The 22,117-nt window shown below is 52.0% G+C and overlaps 1 protein-coding gene across 4 annotated transcripts in view; it reads left to right on the top strand.

Moving 5' to 3' along the window:
• The window catches only part of SLC6A13 (solute carrier family 6 member 13), a 69,635-nt gene that overhangs the window by 14,903 nt on the left and 32,615 nt on the right, over positions 1-22,117 (top strand). For all 4 annotated transcript variants that reach the window (XM_075940907.1, XM_006135436.4, XM_006135437.4 and 1 more), the window contains exons 4-6: positions 459-599; positions 1,312-1,396; positions 8,232-8,364. In XM_075940907.1, the coding sequence (XP_075797022.1) occupies positions 459-599; positions 1,312-1,396; positions 8,232-8,364 (359 nt within the window). The remainder of the gene's footprint in view (positions 1-458; positions 600-1,311; positions 1,397-8,231; positions 8,365-22,117) is intronic.

Below are 22,117 nucleotides of genomic sequence, written 5' to 3'. Positions count from 1 at the left end.
CAATTCTGACCCTGCTGTACTCATGAGTCTCTACAGACTCTCGCTAGGGTTCTCTTGCCCCTCAGCAACATGGGAAGGGCAGTGATCATGAGGAAACCCTGACAGTTGCATCTCCTAAGTGGCAGTAGATCACAAACACTTTATATGGGAGTCGGTCTCCCAAGGAAGCTTCCTTCCACTGGCTGCCGTGACAACGTGGAAAGTAGTCTGGATAGCATGGGGGAGATGGAGATGGTGATGGTCGCCATGCCAATGTTCACACTGTAGCATGGGAATCCCCAAATAAGAGTCAAGAGGAGGTGGGCAAAGGGGGAGAGAACTGGGGCAGTAGGCACTACAGACGGAGGGGATTTGGAGGGTTGGGAGAGGCAGGGTGCTAGGGCAGGTTCTGGCCCTGAGGCTATTCCCACTCATGTTCCTCTCCTTGTTTACCAACACTGAGGCCCTTCTCTCTGCAGGAATAGGTTATGCCTCCCAGGTGATCGTCATACTCCTGAATTTCTATTACATTATCGTCCTGGCCTGGGCCTTGTTTTACCTCTTCAGTTCCTTCACCATAGACCTTCCATGGGGCAGCTGTGACCACGAGTGGAATACTGGTAACAATTCCCCTCTCTCTCCTCTCCCTCTCCAGCTTCCCCAGCAGTTCACAGGGAAAAATCTGCCATCTACAAACACCAACTAACCTGAGAAAGCAACACCCAGTTTGCTGTGGGGGAGGGACCAAGGCTGGCGTGAGTGGGGAAGAGGCCCGGTTTATTGCCTTTTTACCTGATGCAGCATCTGTTCTGTTCAAGTTTGTTTGATAAGCTGGGTCTCTTCTAGAACATGCCCTAAAATGCCAGCCACCAGCAGCTCCCACTGACTCCTGCCTGATCTGTGCAATAGATCAGCTCGTGTGTTAGGCTGGCTTCCTCATGCTGTTCCAACAAAGGATCTCAGTCCTGGAGGGGTTTCCCCTCTTCTGGCAGCTGTGGGGAGGGGAGGGAAATTCAGTCCTCTGATTCTTGTACTCTGTGTCCATAGTGGGGTCCCAGACCTACTTGGGAGGCCTCTACTCTCTTTGAAGGGAAAAGAGAAATTTAACTTATACGATTGGCCAAGCCTTGGTTTTTCCTCAGCATTACTTTAATAGGACCCCAACTCAGCCCTTGAAGGGACCTTTTGTTCTGAGCAACCACAGGGATTTTTAGAATATTTGTCTCCTTTTGAATATTATGCTACTGTATGGAAGGGGGTTCTGCAGTGTTTCCCAAGAGCTCAGCTATTGCAATTGTATCTTTGTTCTCTCTCCCTGGGCATGTCCTGCAGCGAACTGCGTGGAATTCCAGAAGGCAAACGCCTCTCAAAACGTGACGACTGAAAATGCCACCTCCCCTGTCATTGAGTTCTGGGAGTAAGTGAAAGGCTTGTATTTCTCTGACCCCTCTAGGAGTTACAATCCCTCTGCGATGATCCTCATCCCCACCAGGCAAGTCCTAGTGCATAGACTTCGGGGTTTTCACAAAAACCTCAAACTGCACAGCACCCGTGAGAACAACATGGGCCAAATGCTGCTCTTGATTACAGTTCTGTAAATGTAGAGAAACTTCACTGAAGTCAGTGGAATGCCTCTGGATTCACACAGGTGTACTTGGCAAGTATCCTGCCTTATCTTGTGGTATCCTGTCTTACTTATAAATTCCTTGTCTTTCCTGCAGTCTGACCCAAATGCTGCCTCCACATGAAGGCATTCTCACTGACTTCAGTGAGGTGTAGCAAATGGGTTATTGAGGTTAGAATTGGCTCTCTCTGAACAGACCTCATATTTACTGCTCTTCCTCCTTCCCCTGGTCCTGCTCATTCTCTGTTGCTCATTCTCTTCTTACATCTCTCTCTCTCTCTCTCTCTCTCTCTCTCTCTCTCTCTCTCTCTCTCTCTCTCTCTCTCCACACCTACCTACCTACCTACAAAACAACTACACTTCTCTTCCTACTGTTTCCCCCACATCCTCTTTCTTTTCAGCCTGCTTACTGTCACTCTTAGTACGAGCATACCCCTTCTCAGCATAGCCTCATGTGGTCACAGATTTTCAACCTAAATCTCTTCTTGATACATTGGGTCAAATTCATCCTGGATATAAACTCCATTGACCTAGTGGAATTAAAGTAGGACATCAGTGGAGTTACACTAGGGATAAACTTGGCCCTTGTTTCCACTCTAGAGAGAAGCTGTACAGGCCTCAGGGTTACTTCGTAGAGTGTTTTTTGTAATTTCACCTAGGACTAGTATAACATGGAAACCGTTGGAAGTAAAGCTGGGAATGGGTTGAAGTCTGTGGCTATCCAAAGGGTAGCAGTCAAAACTCTCACCTTACAAGGCTGGGCCTCCTCAGTGTAACCCTCCTGCTAGGTGGAGCCAGCAGCAACCTGGGATGGGTTCAGTATCTAGGGGTTCACTTCCATCGGTACAACAGAAGCAGCTCGAGCCCCTACCCAGTAAAGAAAAGTTACACCCCCACCCTGGGCACATGTGAGAGGCAACAGTACCCCACTTGCAGGCACGGAGTCTGAGTATAGAAAAGAAGCATACTAAAAGGAGGAAGTAACTGTGTTAATCTGGGAAAACATCACAAACAAGGTTCATAAACATACATCGTGAGCAAAAGGCCCACCCCCACGTAGGTTGGGCAGTGTCCCTTTCCCTTCAGGTTCTAAAGTCCAGCAAACCAAAAGTCCCTTTCACGTGCCTGACCTTTCTCAGCAGCCCACTCGTAGTTGTTATCCTTGGTCTGAGCCAGAGTTCAGAGGTATGTCTGGAGAGTTCACCTCCAATTATGGTTGGATGGGGGTTATAGAGGCACCTTACTCACTCCAGTGCTCTCCTCTCCCAGCCACTCCTGCTGGCCATTTGACAGCCAGTCCTGCTAGCCACCTGCTCACCATTCCTGCTGTCATCTCACACCTCTCCACAAATCACCCTGCTGGCTGTTCACTGGCCTCTGTCACCAGCCACCTGCTTGCTACTTCTGCTGCTGACTGTCTGCTCACAGCTCTCATTGCTCCGCACCACCAGCCACCTTGCTGGCCACTCACTGCACCTTTCCATCTAACCAGCTACTCATTCACTAATCACCTTCTTCTGCCACCTGCCTCTCTCCTGTGACCTCTGCACATCAGTTTCTTAATAATTTTCAGCTCTCTGCAGGCTGGGCAGAAACACAGTCCTACCACAATTGATTTAATCTTGGAGCATTTAGCATAACAAAGAGGTTCCTAATGAAGCCTGCTTAGCTCTTTGAATCGTGCGCGTGTGCGCGCATGCACAAGGGGCAAATTAAACCAGTCCAGGTAGGACCCTTGGGGGAAATTCCACACCTCCTGATTGGAACACCTGTCCCTACCCCTTCAACTTTCACAGGGCTCTGGCATTCAAGTCCCTGGCTTAAAGAAGTCCTTTCAACCAAGGGTAACCCCCTCATTTGGGACAGTTTGGCTGTGTCTACACTGGCGGCTTCTTGCGCCAGAAATACGCAAATGAGGCTAAAGCGTGGAATATTGCTGAGCCTCATTTGCATACCGAATGAGCCGCCATTTTTGCAGAAGAGGCTCTTGCACTAGAAGGAGCTGTCTACACTGCCCCTTCTTGTGCAAGAAAACCCGTCTTGCGCTATGCCACTACGCTGATTATTTTCAGGAATAACGGCATTGCGCAAGAGGGTTTTTCTTGCACAAGAAGGGGCAGTGTAGACAGCTCCTTCTAGTGCAAGAGCCTCTTCTGCAAAAATGGCGGCTCATTAGGTATGCAAATGAGGCTCAGCAATATTCCACGCTTTAGCCTCATTTGCGTATTTCTGGCGCAAGAAGCTGCCAGTGTAGACATAGCCTTTAAGCACAGTCCTGCTTCCCTATATTCAGAGGATAGCGCCAACATTGGTAATAACATTTTACTACCCTACACTCAGGACCAAAGCAATTTGTAACCCAACGCCAGCCAAAGTTGATTACTTTGAGCCACTGTGCTCTATCTGTGGGATATCTAAGCGGAGTAGGGGTGTTCATATAAATATAATTAGCTCCGGAAGCCTCCTCTCCTCCCTCCTGGCTGTCAAGGGAGCGTTCATTCAGTTCGTTGAGACTCTTACAACAATACATGAATTTGGGGGAGAAGCTACAAGAAACCCTGGTGCTGTAAGACTCAGTGCTGGTGATTCAACAGGTGGGACCCTCCCTTAGAGTCAGGACTTAGCCCAGCGTATTGGGCCTGGGCTCCGTGCTGCTGGAGGATGGTGACGTGGATAAGATGTAAAAACCAGGGCTTGTGATCATTGAAGATTTCACAGCCCTGGTGGGAGAGGGGGCTTGCTAGGCATGGAGTCTTGGCTTCAGTTCAGTCGGAGGAAACTCCCTTTGGCACATTGAGATGGCTGCAGTTCTCCTCTGTGCCTGTCCCAGGGGGTTGTGCAGAGCTGCGGTGTGCTTTTGAGCAGTAATATGTGGCAGCGTAGTGATGTTGATCTCTCTCATCTGTGCAGGGGGTGGTGTTTCTTTTTGGGAAGAAAGGTGCTGTATCGATGTGGTGTTAATAAGTAAAGAGCATTCACTCCAGCCATATTCAGCTTCTCTCCTTTTTTATGCTGCCTTTCAGCAGCTCTCCTTGTTTATCCCTCCCTCTTTTCTCTCCCTTGTGGCTTCTTTTGGGTTGTCACGAGTACAGCGTGAGCTGCAGGGCTGGCATTTCTTGGCCTGTTCTGCCTGGGGCTGGCAGCTTAAGAGACTGATGTTAAAATCAATGTTTTGGACAGTTATTTAGTATTGGGACAATAGCAGATGGGAACGGAAATTTCCTTTGTCCCAACTCCTGGGTCAGCCTCTGATGGAGGAGAGAAGCAGGCTCTGCTCTCCCTCACTGGGAAATGGAGGGTAGGGTCCGGGGAACAGGGTAGACCTTCGTTTGCAAGATATGAATCTGCATTGTATTTTGTGTCCTTCTGAGGCTCCCTTGAGCTGCACTTGTTGCCCCCTCCTTCTACAGTCCTATGCTCTGTTACTGTTACACTCTTGTACCCTGCCAGAAGCCTTTCATGCTGAGTGCCCTTGTGCCATTCGCTACTGCATGCATGTGTAACCCTTCTGCCGGGTGGAGCCAGCAGCAACCCAGGGCCAGGGTCGATATCCAGAGTTTCTTCTTCACCATACAACACAGACCCCCCACCGCCACCTCCCGTAACTTAGGGGGATTACATAGAAAGCTTGGATGCCCCAAGTGGCAATCCTTCCCCACTTGTAAGCACAGAAAAGAACCTTTTAATGAAAGGAGAGAAGTCACCGGACATTAATTAGGGAAAATGTCACAAGCAGGATTCTTAATCATAAACCTCTGAGGAGGAGACCCACCCCAGTGTGTGTGGGCCAGTGCCTTCTGCCTCAAGTTCTTGAGTTCTGCAATGAAAAGTTCCCTTTCTGTGCCTTTCTCTGCTCCCTCACCATCTCCCACTCACAGTGGTTGTCCTTGGTCAGTGAGGACCCAGGGTTCAGAGTTGTATCTGTGTGTGAGTTCACCTCCCACCTGGGGAAGAAGGAACCTGGCTTGCTCCACCATCTGAGCACTTGCTCTGGCTGGCCGCTCCACCAGTTATGGCTTCTCTCTGCTGGTCGTAGTTCCACTTGCCAGACGCTTGTTGTCTCACCCGCTACTTGTTCCCCAGCCAGCTGTCAATCACCTTCTGTTACCACTTGCCTCTCTGCTGTGCTCTCTGCACATCAGTCTTAGTGCCTTTAGCTCTTAGCAGGTTGGGCAGAAACATGGCCCCATCACAACTGATTTCAGCTCTGACTGAGCATTTATAACAGGGGTTCTCACCCCTGTTGGGACACCCTTGGGGGGGTTACAAGGTTACTACATGGGCGCAGTCATGACCTCTCCGCCTTCAGCCCGAATCCAGCTTTGCTGCCAGCATTTATAATGGTGTTCAATAGATAAAAAAGTGTTTTTAATGTATAAAGGGGGAGGGTTGCCCTCAGAGACTTGAAGTCACCAGTGCAAGAGTTTGAAAACCAGTGATTTAAAATGAGAAAGAGGTTCCTAATGGAGCCTGTTTAGCTATATATGGAACAGTGGGAAGGAACAGGTTAAACCAGACCAGGAACCTTGAGGACAGGACTGAGGCATCTTTTTTGGGTTAGGGCCACTGACCCACAGAAAAATCAGTCGGGGGCCACGCACAAGTGAGAAGCAAAAAGAAGCAATAAATAAATCAATAAATCCTCACTGAACCTTAGGGGCCAGATCCAGGCAAGTCCAGGAACGCATGCAACTCCTGGGCCTTAGGTTCCCTACCCCCGCCTTAGGGAGAGTCCACACCTCCTGGCTGGGACACTTGTCCCATCCTTCTTACTTTCACAGGGCTCTGGCATTTGAGCCCCTGGCTTAACAAGGTCCTTTCAACTGACCCCCTCATTTGGGACCGGTTAAGCACAGTTCTGCTCCCATTGATTCATACAATAAAGACAGCAGCATTGGTAACCACATTTCACTACCCTTGCACTCAGTGCTAAAGTGATCTGTAACCCAACACCAGCCACAGTTGATAACTTTGAGCAACAGTGCTCTATCTGCTGGCATCTGAGCAGAATAGGTGTGTTCATGTAAATACAATTGGCTCCTGAAGTCTCTCCCCCCTCCCGCTGTTTTCAGCTATCTGTCAGGGGACAGTTCACTCAGACCCTGCGTACGCATGCAAGAGGCATCCGTTTTGTTGGTGCCAAGAAAATAGGTGAGACAGTGAAATATCAGAAAGAGAGGGGGGATTTTTCCTGGACATTGTGAGATCTGACCTTTGTGCAGGGCTGTTGAGCAGGTATTCTCTTGGGGTATGTCTACACTAGCCCTCTAGATCGATCTAGGGAGGCTAATGAGGGCGACCGAAATTGTAAATGAAGTGCGGGATTTAAATATCCCGTGCTTGATTTGCATGTTCCTGGCCGGTCACCATTTTAGAAATTGACTAGCCCAAAGTAACTGTCCACATCTACACACAGCAGTGAAACGGGATTCCAAAGTAAAGCCCTAACTTGAATTAGCTGGTAAACCTCATTGCAGGAGGAATACCAGCTAATTCGAGTTAAGGCTTTATTTTGGAATCCCATTTCACTGCCGTGTGTAGACGCGGGCAGTTATTTCGGGCTAGTCAAGTTCTAAAAATGGCGACCGGCTGGGAACATGCAAATCAAGCGCGGGATATTTAAATCCCACGCTTCATTTGCAATTTCAGTCACCCTCATTAGCCTCCCTAGATTGATCTAGGGGGCCAGTGGAGATGTACCCTTGGTTCCTGGCTGATGGGGCAGTGGAACAGGAAAGGGTGTAAGTGCAGCAGCACCCTTGCTGGATTTTTGGTGTTATGGGAGGTGCATCTATTAGACGCTGGATGAGGCAGCAGGAAAGGGCACACGTGCATCCTCTTTCTCTAGTCGTTGGGGCTCTTTTTCTAATAGCTTGTAATACCTTGGCCCATCTTCTAATCTCTGGGAGTGGGGACAGTGTTGGGGGGGAGGGGTGCAACTTCCATTCTCCAGCTGCTAGGGCAGCACAGCTGGGAAAGAGTCAGAGGCTGCAGCATGGACGCTGCTATGTAGTTGGCATCCTCAGTGATTTCCATTATTCACGTGCTTTGCCGTGTGGTCTTCTACAATCCTGGGCATGGCATGTGCTGCCTTGCAGCTTTGGCCCTAAAGGGGACACTGTTCATACCGTGGGATCCCACCCTGTGCCCTACTACCCAATGGGTAACTCCCAATGGAGGGACTATAGAGAATGGGGTTGGTCCTCACATAGCATCCACCAGCCAGTTTAAAACACTTCTGAGTGGTAAAGGATCTTATGATTTGTAGTGCAGCATCTGTGTTCAGTGGCCATTTTATGCTAGGTGCTGTACATTCATGGAATAGAGAATTCCTCTCTGAAAGGCTCTGCAGTCTAAATAGAGAAGACAAAGGGGGAGGGTCATTCAGCCAGCAGGTCAGTGACAGAGCTGGGGACGAGACCAGGTCTCCTGCGCTCTAAGCTGGGACCCTGCCCAACAAGCCTTTCATTTCTGGGAGGGAAACAGCTGATGAATATCCTCTGTCCTTTCCTGAAGTGCACAGCTCAGGGCTAGGGCTTATTCTGCCTTATCTGCAAGGCATCACCAGGGGAGCACGAGGACCTGACAGCTGAACTCAGCAAGACCCTGTGTCCGTTTGCCTCCCCAGGAGGAGAGTGTTAAAGATTTCCGCTGGCATACAGCACCTGGGGAGCCTGCGCTGGGAGCTGGCTCTTTGCCTCCTGCTCGCCTGGATCATCTGCTACTTCTGCATTTGGAAAGGCGTCAAGTCCACAGGGAAGGTGAGTGCCTGGCTCAGGTCTGGCCTCTGTCTTCACGGCAATCTGACGTGCTAGAGCTCCTGAGCTGAAACCCAGCTCTCCCACACCCCAGAAGAACTGGCAGCGCCATCTCAAGCTGGGCAAGCCCCACATGGTTTTGCCCCCAAAGAGGGTTATCAACTGGACCCTGCAAGTGGATTCACAGGGGATGGGAGCAGGTGGGTTTCTATAAATTTGAACCTCCAAGAAAAACACTGCTCTCTGGACCCCTCTTCCCAAGAGGACTCCCTTTACCATCCCAAGCTACCTCATCACCCTAGAAAATCGTGGGACCCCTTATCAAAAATGTCTGCAAGGGTGGCCCAGTGCTCTTCACACATTCCCACTCCTTCAGGCCAGGTCCTCAAGGAGCCTACACTGTCTCTGTTCTTCATCAGGGTCTTCAGGAGAAGCCACAAGGCATGGGGTAGAGGTTGTCCCATAACCTTACAGGGGCTTTCTTATGTGGGGGCATGTATATGTACGAGATGTGCCAGGCACCACTTAGACAGGCAGACCGATTAGGGAAAACCATTCCTCTCCAGCTAGCTGCTGCGGTTCAGAGTAGCCTCCAAATCCTTCACATGGTAGCTCAGAAACCCCTGCAGGGCCAAAGGGTCCTCTCTGTCTCAGGGCCAAAGAAATTTTCCATCTCCTGCCCTTGATCTTCCCCCAAAAAACTCTTCCCTTGCATGAGTTATGGAACTGGGGAGACTGCCAGTGAATTTATTCCTGGGATAACACAGCTCCAGCCTATTCCTTTCAATTAAGATGTCACCTACTTGCTCACCTACTTCCTGACAGAATTATTTGAGAGTTATTTGCTAACCTGGACATGATAAGAAAGCCCAAGGTGTTTGACTGTTTGTATGACATTTTGATTTAACGAACCTCTAGTATGATACTACATTTAAAAAACCTCCAATCTTCTGAAGAAGCAGGCTGTGCCCACGAAAGCTCATGATACCATCTACATGTTTTGTTAGTCTATAAAGTGCTACCAGACCATTTGTTGTTGTTTTTAAAGTTTATCCTATACAGACTAATTCGGCTCCCCCCTGAAGCTTCATAAAATTAATGTGCAGTGTAATTGTAGTCATGTCGATCCCAAGATATTAGAAAGACAAGGTGAGCGAGGTAATATCTTTTATTGGAGCGTCTTCTGTGGGTGAGTCAGGTTTTCAAGTCATACAGAGTCCTCCTCTGCACAGCTTTAAAACTTGCCTCTCTCAACAACAGTGGTTGGTCCAATAAAATATATTACCTCGCCCACCTTGTTTTTATAAAATTAACATAGCACACATTCAGTGGATTGAAAGGTGGCTATCTGATGAGTCTCAAAATGCAAACGTTAAATGGGGAATCACAGTTGAGTGGGTGTGTGTCTAGTGAAGTCCTGCAGGAATCCATCCTGATTCATATGCTATTTAACAGATATATCAACGAACTGGAAGGAAATTTAAAATCGTGACGGATAATGTTTGCAGATAACACACAGCTTGGGGGCAGGGAAAATGAAGAGGATGGGTCACTAATGCAAAGTGATCTGGATCACGTGGTAAACTAGGCAAACAGTGTGATTTGAATATATCTACATGTAGATGTATACAATGGAACACAGACTGTAGGCCAGATTTCCAGGCTGGAAATGCGATCCTGGGACTCTGGGAGAGAATTTAGGGTTGTGGTGGATATGCATCTGAACGTGAGCTACCATTGCAGTGCTGTGGCCAAAAAGGCTAATGTGATCCTGCCGTGCATAAACAAAGGAAGCTTGATTTCAAAAAGATTCTTTTGCCTCTGCATTTGACACGGGTGTGACCATTGCTATAATACTGTGTCCTGTTCTGGTGACCACAATTCAGTAAAGAGGCTATTAAATTGGAGAGGATACAGAGAAGAGCCACAAGAATAATTCGGGTGTTAGAAAACATGCCTTAGTGTGATGGACTCCAAGAACTCAATCTATTTAGCTTACCAAAGAGAAGGTTAAGGGTTACCTGAATTAGTTTCTCTAGATACATACCTATATGGGGAACAGATAATTGATAATGGGCCCCTCAGTTTAGCAGAGAAGAGTATAACATGATGCAATGGCTGGAAATTGAAGCTAGATTAAAGTCAGCCTGGAATTTAAGGGATCAATATTTACAGTATAATGAGGGTAATCAGTCATCGGAACAATTTATCAAGGATCAGGATGGAGTCTCTCACCTGGTGGTTGACTGTAAGTGCTGCAAGCCAGAGGGCAGGGAGCGAGAAATTTGGGCGCTCCCCTCCCCACCCTCATCAGGGCCTGGGGGCGGGAGAAGCTTGCAAAATCTCCGCCTGTCCTGCCCCCGCCTTGCAAGGGGTGTGCAGCGCTAATAAGTGGCGCATCCTCCTTGCAGGGTGGGAGGGGACTTTGCGTGCTCCTCCCGCCCTCAAGCGCTGATTGACCTGGGGGCGGGGGCTGTGTGCGAAGTCTCCTCCTTCCCTGTAAGGGGTGCGGTGCTTAGAGTCAACCACCAGCTGCTGCTCAGCTGGTGGGTGATTCTAAGTGCTGCGCTCCCTTGCAGAATGGGGGCACGGAGCAAGAGACTTTCCATGCTCCTCCTCCTCCAGGCCTTGACTGACCTGAGGATGGGGGGGAGTACACAAAATTTCCTCCCACTGCCAGGGGTGCGGGCACCTACAGGGAACCGCCAGCTGTTCAGAACAGCTGGTGGTTCTTTCGGGGGGGGGGGGGGGGAGGGAGGGATGCAAAGAGGTCACAGGCTCCCCCACCCCCAGACCAATCAGAATCTGGTGGGTGGGGAAGCATGGAAGTGTCCTGGCCCCACTCCTTCTGGGGTGGCCTGGGGCCACCTCAAAAATTTCTGAGGTGGCCTCCTCTCAAAAATTATTACCCACCCTTGGGTTAGGCAGACACCTGTCAGGGATGATCTAGACAGTGCTTGGTCCTGCCATGAGGGCAGGGGGCTGGACTCGATGACCTCTCAAGGTTTCTTCCAGTTCTAGTGTTCTGTGATTCTAAGACACACGAGTACACATCTTCTCGGAGAAGATTGTCACAGATGGAATCACTTTGTAGAGGCACATGGCTCTGGCTCAACACAGCCATGTATGTGATTGACCAGCGTATGACAGAAGAAGGTTTCTGATCCCAGCAAGGTTTCCAGCAACATGGTTAGTGTTAACAATGCTCAAGAAATAAAAGGACTGTGCCTGAGCCAAGCATCGATTAATACCTTATTCGACCCAGATGTTCACGTTGCTGGATACAAGCTTGGCATTCTTAAATAGTAGAAAATGTTCTCCAAATTGCAACTTCCAGTTACACAGCAGACACTCGCAAGCATTAAATGAAAAGCTTAAAAGACAAAGCCCATAGAATCATAGAATAATAGGACTGGAAGGGACCTCGAGAGGTCATCGAGTCCAGCCCCCCGCCCTCAAGGCAGGACCAAGCTCCGTCTACACCATCCTTGACAGATGTCTATCTAACCTGTTCTTAAATATCTCCAGAGAGGGAGATTCCACCACCTCCCTTGGCAATTTATTCCAATATTTGACCACCCTGACAGTTAGGAATTTATTCCTAATGTCCAATCTAAACCTCCCCTGCTGCACTATAAGCCCATTACTCCTTGTCCTGTCCTCAGAAACCAAGAGGAACAAATTTTCTCCTTCCTCCTTGTGACACCCTTTTAGATATTTGAAAACCGCTATCATGTCCCCCCCTTAATCTTCTTTTTTCCAAACTAAACAAGCCCAGTTCATGAAGCCTGGCTTCATAGGTCATGTTCTCTAGACCTTTAATCATTCTTGTCGCTCTTCTCTGTACCCTTTCCAATTTCTCCACATCTTTCTTGAAATGTGGCGCCCAGAACTGGACACAGTACTCCAGCTGAGACCTAACTAGTGCAGAGTAGAGCGGCAGAATGACTTCACGAGTTTTGCTTACAACACACCTGTTGATACAACCTAGAATCATATTTGCTTTTTTTGCAACAGCATCACACTGTTGACTCATATTCAACTTGTGGTCCACTATGACCCCTAGATCCCTTTCCGCCATGCTCCTTCCTAGACAGTCGCTTCCCATCTTGTATGTATGGAACTGATTGTTCCTTCCTAAGTGGAGCACTTTGCATTTCTCCTTACATGCAAACTGCAAAGCAGATACACAATGAAGCCTGACTCATCTGTCGTGGGCACTTGGGCAACACCAGTTTATGGGCCTAGAATAATATTTGGACCTTGAACTTATAAAACTGGTGCAATCCCTAGATGCAAATGGGAATATGAAGGCTGATACTCCCACAGAAAACTTTTCCTTTTATTCTACCCCACTTCTCACCACACACTGCATGCTCTGATCACCTGAATCAGGTGGTAGGTCACATGGTAAATATAGGGGTAATCATTAGGCCTGCCGACAGCGTGGGGGGAAAAGAGGGCTGTTGCCTTGGGGGCCAATGATTCAAAGGGTCTCGCTGCTCCTGGGCACCAATGCTGCTACTGTAGCAGCAGCGACAGCTGGAGCCTTGGGCCCTTTAAATTGTCACTGGAGCCCCATGCTCTATGTGGCTTAGAGCGCGCGCGTGTGTGTGTGGGGGGGGGGGAGGGGCACGGAGGACTAGCTACTCTGGCCCCACCCCTTCTGCCAGAAGCCCCACCACTTCTGGAAGCACAGAGCCAGCCCCCCCACACCTTACCCAGGGGCTCACGGAGGCTGTTGCCTCCCCTGATAATCATTAAAATGACGACCTGCAGACTGGGCCAGCTTGATAGCTGTTTAGCACAAGCTGAGCATGAGATTAAAATAGTGTTAGGGTCATGAGAGATTAGAAGGATTCATTGGAGTTGTAGCCATCATCAATGACATCATAGTATTTCCTTGTTAGAGATGACCAAGTGTCTTTTTATAGTGGGAGTGCTGATGATGTATTTGGTGTTTGTTACTGCTTCAAGCCGGGGGCTCACCAGCAGCTCCAGCACCACTGGAGGTGACAGAGAAAAAGATGTGCACCTTACTTAGGAAAATGCATGATTTGCATTCCACCAGGAGTTGTTTTGGCCTTTGTTTTAGAGCAGATCCAGCTAATGTCACTGTGGTAGAGGACATGAGAACTTCCACCTAATCTGGCAGAAAAAGGGACAATTCCTGTATAAGAAATATGGCAGAATATGCAGACCATAGATGTGTTGTGAGTTATTTGGAGCAGGGACCTGCTTTTTATTAAATGTGTGTACAATATCTAAGAATGATGGAGACCCAGTGTGGGATGCAGCCTCTACATCACTGCAATACAGATGATTAATGTTCCTAATGAAAGAAAAGGAATGCTGTGGTTTTCCTCCCCCGATCCTAGCAAAACTCTATAAAGTAGACCAGTTTAAGAAGGGAATTGGTCTAGTGAAAGGCTTGTCACTATCAAAGACTTTCATGCCCCAGAAGAACAGTATGCACAAATGGGAAAATATATGTATATATGATGTACGTGTATAATTGTATTTGTGTAAAATCTACTTCATCAGCATATATTATGATTGAATCTTACTACTGACTGCTTGGATCAGTCTAGAAGAAACCACTCATTGGGTCAGCATCCTAGTTACAGACCGTGTCTTCATTTGTAGAGGGACAATGGCCAAATCATGTATTCCCCAAGAAAATACACCCTGATTGCTGACACTGGCACTAAAACCTAGGCCAAGACTAATAATGGCATGTGTATGCAGGTGCACTGAATATTCCAACAAACAGAAGAAGGTTAGAGGCAGCTGAGATAGAAGGATGAACTAATGAAACAAGTAATACTGGCTGCTGGATGGCATGACAGTAGAAAGAAAATGATTTCACATCATCATGCAATACAGGCACCATAGAAAAGAACTTTCACTCTTGCATGGAATATCCTTTAAGATTGAAACAAGTTATCCTATTGCATTCAGACTAAATATGCTGAGCTGAAACCTCACTAGGCATGTTGCCAAAGAAAAATCCAGAGACTTTGACATATTCTTTTGTCCTAGTATGTGTCAACCAACTTGTCTCAAGATGTCTGATATTCCTTAAAAATATATAGTAAATGCAGGAGTGAATGAAATGCCAACAAAACCATGTCAGCCCATGGGCACTGATTCGTTGATGTGGAACAATGTAGACTACAGTACAGTATCTCATTGTTGTGGATTACTATAGCAATTAGTCTGAACAATCCCCAAAGTACCAGAATAATCCAGATTATAGTTGCAAGACATAGAATACCTGAAAGGATTAGACTGACATTGGACTCCAGCATTCCTCAAAGGAATGCAACTACTTTGCCAAAGTAAGGGCTTTCAAACATATCTAAGTCTATCTTATTCATAAAGCAGCAAGGCCAAGTAGTACGCCTTATGATATATAAAACCAAGTATAATGGCAAAGACCTCTGTTTTGTTCTTTCTGAGTATTAGAACACCCTTGTCAGCAGCTCTGTCACTTGGTCCGGATGTGGCTGGGATGGTTGTGTTCAGCGTTGCTCTTTATGTGGGAACAGCTGAAAGATAAAGTTGTGTGTGTCAGCCAAATGCCAGCTGCTAGTCTCAGGGCTGAATGTTGGTGCAGCAATACAAAGGAGACAGGATGGTGGCCACTGGAAGCCCCTTACTCTTAAACAGGCAAATATTGAAAGACCATCTCATGTTCACACCCTGAATGCATGCAAACATTAATTCAACAGTTGTTTGCTTCAGATGCCACAAAACCATCAAGTGTTCTGAACTTGCTAACTGTATCCTTGACCTAGCATTGATAGATCAGAATCCCCTGCTGACCCTGGGCTCTGTGCCACTGTGACGGGGTGGAGCAACCCCGCCACTCGAGCGAGGCAGATGGGGCCGCCGCGGAGCCGGCAATCAGCGCGGCAGGCCCGAGCGGGGGCGGAGGGACACGTCATCACGCGGCGCCGGGGCGCGCCGGTGATGACGTCGGGAGGGCAACGCCAGGGACGGCAAGGGGAGGGGGGATAAAAGGAGCCGGGGAGGCCAGGGGAGGGGGGGCGGAACCGGCGGGGCCAGCGGACCCGACTGAGCAGGAGCCAGCGGCAGCGGGGCAGGAGCCAGCGGCAGCGGAGCAGGAGCCAGCGGCGGCGGAGCAGGAGCCAACGGCAGCGGGGGTGAGACCTGCGGCAGCCAAGCCAGCCGGAGGAGGGGCCCGAGCGAGGGAGGAACAAGCCACGGGAGCCAGGCAAGGAGGCAGCCGAGGCAGCGGGGAGCCCGCAGGGACAGGCGGGTACCCGGAGCAGTGAGGGTCGGCGGAGTGGAGCAAGACCCAGGGCGGGCTGTGTAACCCGAGAGCAGGGGCGTTTTGGGGTACCGACCCCCCCTGCTACCACTGAGAGGGCACCTCTCAGTGTCAGGGCCCTGGGTTGGGGTCCGGAGAGAGGGCGGGCCCGGACCCCCCACTCCGCCCGGTGACCCAGAGTCAAGTGTTAAACTGAGCGCGGCCTAGGGGCAACAGGAGGGGCGGCGGCCCGGACAGGCGGCCCCGTGACACGTGGTGGAGAACGTGGGCAATGGCGGCCCTGTAGCGGAGGGCACAGGAGGAGAGGGGCCTCGTTTTTCTTTCGGTCTTGGTCCCTTCCCCCTCTTCCATTTCCATTGCCACCCCAAATAGGTTGAGGCACCATGGATGGGGACAAAGTCGTGGAGTGGCTGGTGGATAGCCAGCGTCAATTACAGAGTCAACAGACAGAGGCATTGCGGCAACTGACAGCCGAATTTAGGGAGCAGCAGAAACAGCTAGTTCGGGAGCTGAGGGATGGGACAAGGCCGGCGGGACCCACCGACGAGGGGGAGGAGGACATGACGGGCCCAGTACGATTACCCATCAGGCTCGCCAAATTGGGGGAGGAGGACGATACCGAAGCGTTCCTAGTGACGTTCGAGCGGGTGGCCATAGCGGCCCGTTGGCCCCAGGAGCACTGGGCTACGATACTCGCCCCCTACCTATCCGGCCCGGCGCAGCTCGCCTACCGAAGCTTATCGGACCGCGACGCGTTGTGCTATTACAAGGTTAAGGAGGCGATCCTCGACCAGATGGGCATTTCCCCAGAGACGTACAGGCAGCGGTTTCGAGCAGCAAAGTACGGAGCGGGGGAGCGCCCCCGAGCGGTCGCCCAACGGATCCGGGAAGCCGGGCTGCGGTGGCTGGAGCCATCTAATAAGACAGCAGCCCAGGTGGCGGACCTGGTGGTACTTGAGCAGTACTTGCAGGTGCTCCCCGCGGAGGGCCAGCAATGGGTACGCCGACACCTGCCCGGGACTATGGAAGAAGCCGTGACGCTCATGGAGCACTTCATGGCGGCCGAGGCACCAGTAGGACACGGCAAGATAGGGTCCGTGACCAACCCGGTGGGTCGGGGAGACCCCAGCCCCAGAGGGAAGGAAGGGCGGGGCAACACAGGGCCCAGGGCCAGAAGCCCCCCAACCCGAGGGCCGGAACGGCGATTAGCCCCAGTGTGGCGCGGGGCCGAGCACCGCGAGAGAGTGGAAGCACGGACCGGGGCCGAAAGGGGCACGGAAGAAGCATCGGGCCCCCAAGTAAAACCGACGTGCTTCCAGTGCGGCCAGGAGGGCCACTTCCGCCGGGAATGCCCCATGATGGACTGCACGTTCGGACAGCCCAAACCCCAGAGAGGGCCGCGATCGGAGGTAAGCCGGGCCCGTATAACAGGGCAGGTACGCCTAAATGGGGAGGCAGTGGAGGCCGTACTGGACTCGGGGTGCGGGCAGACGCTAGTGCGGCGAGACGCGCTAGGGAAAGGGGTGCGCACCCGAACCCCGGTGTGGATTAAATGCGTGCATGGGGACACTAGGTCGTACCCCACGACCTGGGTGAAGATACACGACGGGCAACAGGGCGGGGATCTGCGAGTAGCAATAACACCCCGGCTACCCTGCCCCGTGTTACTGGGCAGAGACTGGCCCGGACTGCGGCGGCTCCTGGGGGAATGGGACCCCCGCGACCAGGGAGGCACGCACGAGGCATGGGCCACCCAGGAGGAGGACGCGGGGCCACTGCCCCCGCAGGAACCGGGGAGGGGAGAGTCATTGGCAGCCCTAGAGGTCGATAAGGGCGACTTTCTAGTCCTACAGCGGGAAGACCCGACGCTACAGCACGCATGGGAGAACGCACTGAGCACCCCGGGGGAGGGCGAAGAGGCCGAGCAGAGGCCCGGGCAAGGCCCATATTTCAAGATCCAGGGGGATCGGCTGTATCGGGTCCCGGGGCTAGGAGATGGGGCAACCCAATTGGTCGTGCCGAAGGCGTATCGGTGGCGGGTGATGGAGATGGCCCATAACAATCATTGGGCAGGGCACCTGGGGACTGAGAAAACGCAGCAACGGGTGCTCCAGAGGTTTTATTGGCCAGGGGTGTACCAGAACATTAAGGATTTCTGCCGGTCGTGCCCGCAATGCCAACGGACCTCTGGGGCCCGGGTACCCCGAGTCGCCCTAGTGCCCATGCCGCTGGTATCGGAACCCTTTGAGCGAATAGGCATGGACCTGATAGGACCCCTGGAGCGCACCCGGAGGGGGCATCAGTACATTTTGGTTGTAGTTGACTACGCGACGCGTTATCCGGAGGCCGTGCCCCTACGCAAGACCACTGCAGCCGCGATAGCCGACGAGCTCGTAAAGATGTTCGCCCGTGTTGGACTCCCAAAGGAGATTTTGACCGACCAGGGCACGAATCTGGTGTCGCGGCTAATGAAGGAGCTATGCAACTGGCTGCAGGTGAAGAAGATCCGCACCGCAGCCTACCACCCCCAGACGGACGGCCTCGTCGAGCGATTTAATCAAACTTTGAAGGCGATGCTACGGCGATTGGTGGAGGATGATCCACACGATTGGGACAAGCTGCTACCGCCCCTGCTCTTCGCGGTACGGGAGGTACCACAGTCATCGGTGGGGTTCTCGCCGTTTGAACTATTGTACGGCCGGCGGCCGCGGGGTATACTAGACTTAGTGCGGGAAGGGTGGGAGGAACAGACGTCCTCCGCACTGGGGGCCGTCCAATACGTAATTAAGCTACGGGACCGTATGAGGACCATAGGGAGGTGGGCACGGGAAAACCTGGAGAAAGCTCAAGAAACCCAAGCCCGCCACTACGATAGGGGGACACGGCCGAGGACCCTCAGTCCGGGTGACCCGGTCTTGGTGCTGCTGCCAGCAGGGGAGTCCAAGCTGTTGGCCAAGTGGCAAGGGCCGTACCGGGTCATTAAAAAGATTGGAGAGGTAGACTATGAAGTCCAAGTGGGGGGTAGGCACCGTCAAAGCCAGGTGTACCACATTAACCTATTGAAACGGTGGGTACCACGGGAAGAGCCCCTAGCAGAGGCCTTGAGTACAGAGATCGAGTTTGGGCCTTGGGGCGAGGAAGAGGTCACCTGGGCAGCTAGCCCTGTGGGGAGGGAGCTAAATCAGGTTCAGCAGGGCCAACTACGGGCAGTGTTGCAACGGGCAGCGGCCAGCCTAACGAGCCGACCTGGGAGAACGAGCCTAGTACAACACGAAATCACCACGGAGCCGGGGAAAAAGGTTCGAGACCCAGTGCGCCCCATCCCTCGGAAGTTGTGGGACACAGTCCAAAGGGAACTGCAGGACATGACACGGTGGGGAGTAGTGGAGAAATCGCGGAGTGAGTGGCGGAGCCCCATCGTGCTAGTGCCAAAAAAAGACGGAGCGACACGTTTCTGCATTGACTTCCGTAAGCTGAACGCCGTGTCTAAGTTTGACGCGTACCCCATGCCCAGAGTAGACGAGCTGCTGGAACGGTTGGGGCAGGCAGAGTATTTGTCGACAATCGACCTCACAAAGGGGTATTGGCAAATACCCTTAGCACCGGCAGCCCGAGAGAAGACAGCGTTCGCTACCCCGTTTGGGCTTTTCCAATTCGTCACCATGCCATTCGGGCTGCACGGCGCGGCAGCTACATTCCAGCGGATGATGGACGAGATATTAGAAGACCACCGCGAATACGCCACGGCATATATAGACGACATTGTCGTCTTTAGTAGGACCTGGGAGGACCATCTGCAACAGCTGGAAGCTGTCCTGCGGGCGCTCCAACGAGCAGGACTCACGGCAAACCCCAAGAAGTGCCAATTCGGAAACAGGGAAGTATCGTACCTGGGATACACGGTGGGGAGGGGGCGGTTAAAACCACTGCTGGACAAGGTACAAGCCATTAGAGACTACCCTCGACCCCACACCAAGCGACAAGTCCGCCAGTTTTTAGGCCTCGCGGGGTATTACCGGCGGTTTATAAACCACTTTGCCTCACTGGCGGCCCCGCTAACAGACCTTACAAAGAAAGATCGCCCTCAAAGGGTGGTGTGGACGCCCCAAGGGGTGCGGGCCTTTGAGGCGCTCCGCCAGTGCCTGATGTCAGGGCCAGTGTTGCGGCCACCTGATTTCGAAAAACCGTTCATATTACAAACCGATGCCTCCGAAGTGGGGCTCGGAGCGGTCCTCGCGCAGGAGGAAGAGGGCACGGAGTACCCCGTAGCCTACCTGAGCCGCAAGCTGTTCCCTAGGGAAAAAAACTACGCAGTGATTGAAAAGGAAGCGTTAGCCGTCAAATGGGCCATAGACTCTCTGCGCTATTTCCTTACAGGCAACGCCTTCACGCTGGTGACGGACCACGAACCCCTGAAGTGGATGCAGACCATGAAGGACAATAACGCGCGGATAATGCGGTGGTATTTAAGTTTACAACCTTTTCGTTTCGAAGTCAAACACAGACCCGGCAAGGACAATGAGAATGCAGACTGCCTCTCACGGTTGCCGGGTGACGAGCAACCGGGGGGTGTAGGAACTTTGCAAAGGGGGGAGGTGTGTGACGGGGTGGAGCAACCCCACCACTCGAGCGAGGCAGATGGGGCCGCCGCGGAGCCGGCAATCAGCGCGGCAGGCCCGAGCGGGGGCGGAGGGACACGTCATCACGCGGCGCCGGGGCGCGCCGGTGATGACGTCGGGAGGGCAACGCCAGGGACGGCAAGGGGAGGGGGGATAAAAGGAGCCGGGGAGGCCAGGGGAGGGGGGGCGGAACCGGCGGGGCCAGCGGACCCGACTGAGCAGGAGCCAGCGGCAGCGGGGCAGGAGCCAGCGGCAGCGGAGCAGGAGCCAGCGGCGGCGGAGCAGGAGCCAACGGCAGCGGGGGTGAGACCTGCGGCAGCCAAGCCAGCCGGAGGAGGGGCCCGAGCGAGGGAGGAACAAGCCACGGGAGCCAGGCAAGGAGGCAGCCGAGGCAGCGGGGAGCCCGCAGGGACAGGCGGGTACCCGGAGCAGTGAGGGTCGGCGGAGTGGAGCAAGACCCAGGGCGGGCTGTGTAACCCGAGAGCAGGGGCGTTTTGGGGTACCGACCCCCCCTGCTACCACTGAGAGGGCACCTCTCAGTGTCAGGGCCCTGGGTTGGGGTCCGGAGAGAGGGCGGGCCCGGACCCCCCACTCCGCCCGGTGACCCAGAGTCAAGTGTTAAACTGAGCGCGGCCTAGGGGCAACAGGAGGGGCGGCGGCCCGGACAGGCGGCCCCGTGACAGCCACGCTTTGAAATGTTGCGCGAAGCCCGGAGTCAGCTGTGGACTGATCACAGGCTTTGTGCAGCATTTCTTCAGAACCTGGGGTCAGCTGACCCCAGGCTCCTTGTGGTATTCCCCAGAACCTGGGATCAGCGGGGGACTCCCCAGCTGAACTCAGGCTCTGCTCACTTTGAAATACTATGCTGGAGCCCAAGATCAGCTGGGGACTCCCAGCTGACTCTGGGTTCCATGGAAATGCCACAGGGAGCCCGGGCTCTGCTAGGGAGTCCCTAGCTGACCCTGGGCTCCATGTGGTGCTGCCCCTTTGAAATGCTGCCGTTGCGTTTCAAAGGGGCAGCGCCGTATGGAGCCCGGAATCAGCTCTATGTGGCGCTACCACTTAGAAATGCTGAGGTGCCCAGTAATGGGCTCCATACGGTGTCGCTACTTTGAAGTACCCTGTCTCCCCCCCCCCCCCTTTGCTGCCTCTAGCTGATAGAGGCAGTAAGGGGAGTGGGGGGAATCAACTAGTCGATTCGACTGTTCGATAAGCATTTGCTTATCAGAAGGTCAACTAATCCTTAACATCCTTAGTCAGTATTACTTCAAAACAGAGTTGAAATGGCCCATTCTTTGTTGCTAGGTTGCATTTGCCTCGTACAATAAAACTTATTATTACTGACGATTCCTTGATAGCTCAAGGACTGCCTTGTCATAAAGGGAGATGTATCAGGACAAGTTGCTGTTATTTGCACATGTAACCCACACACCTACTGGGTGTGGCTCACTGTGCCATGTAGTGGCACTTAGGGGAGGGAGGAAGGGAGAAGGATGGCGGGGGGAGAGAGAGTTAGATTAGGTTAGATTAATTAGATATCTCGATCAATGGAGTCATACCCTGACAGGCTAGCTGAAGACCAGGCTGGTGCTTAGATTCCTACCAGAGTAGAGAGTGATTTCCTAATTACAGCTATAATGGCCACATCGTGACCTTACTAATGACTCAATAAAAAGTGAATTGCTTTCTATTCTGCTTTAAGGAAGATTTGAAACATAATAACCCTGACACTTCCCTGCCCCTATTTTGCTGATCCTGTCTCATCCTTGCCTTTCTAACTTGCTCTTGCACTTTGCTTCCATTGTGGCAAGGTTTCATTGATGTCCTTGGTTTCTGGCCT

Source organism: Pelodiscus sinensis, chromosome 1 (assembly GCF_049634645.1).
Source record: "Pelodiscus sinensis isolate JC-2024 chromosome 1, ASM4963464v1, whole genome shotgun sequence".
Lineage (NCBI taxonomy): Eukaryota > Metazoa > Chordata > Testudines > Trionychidae > Pelodiscus > Pelodiscus sinensis.
This window is presented reverse-complemented; position numbering and strand designations above follow the sequence as displayed.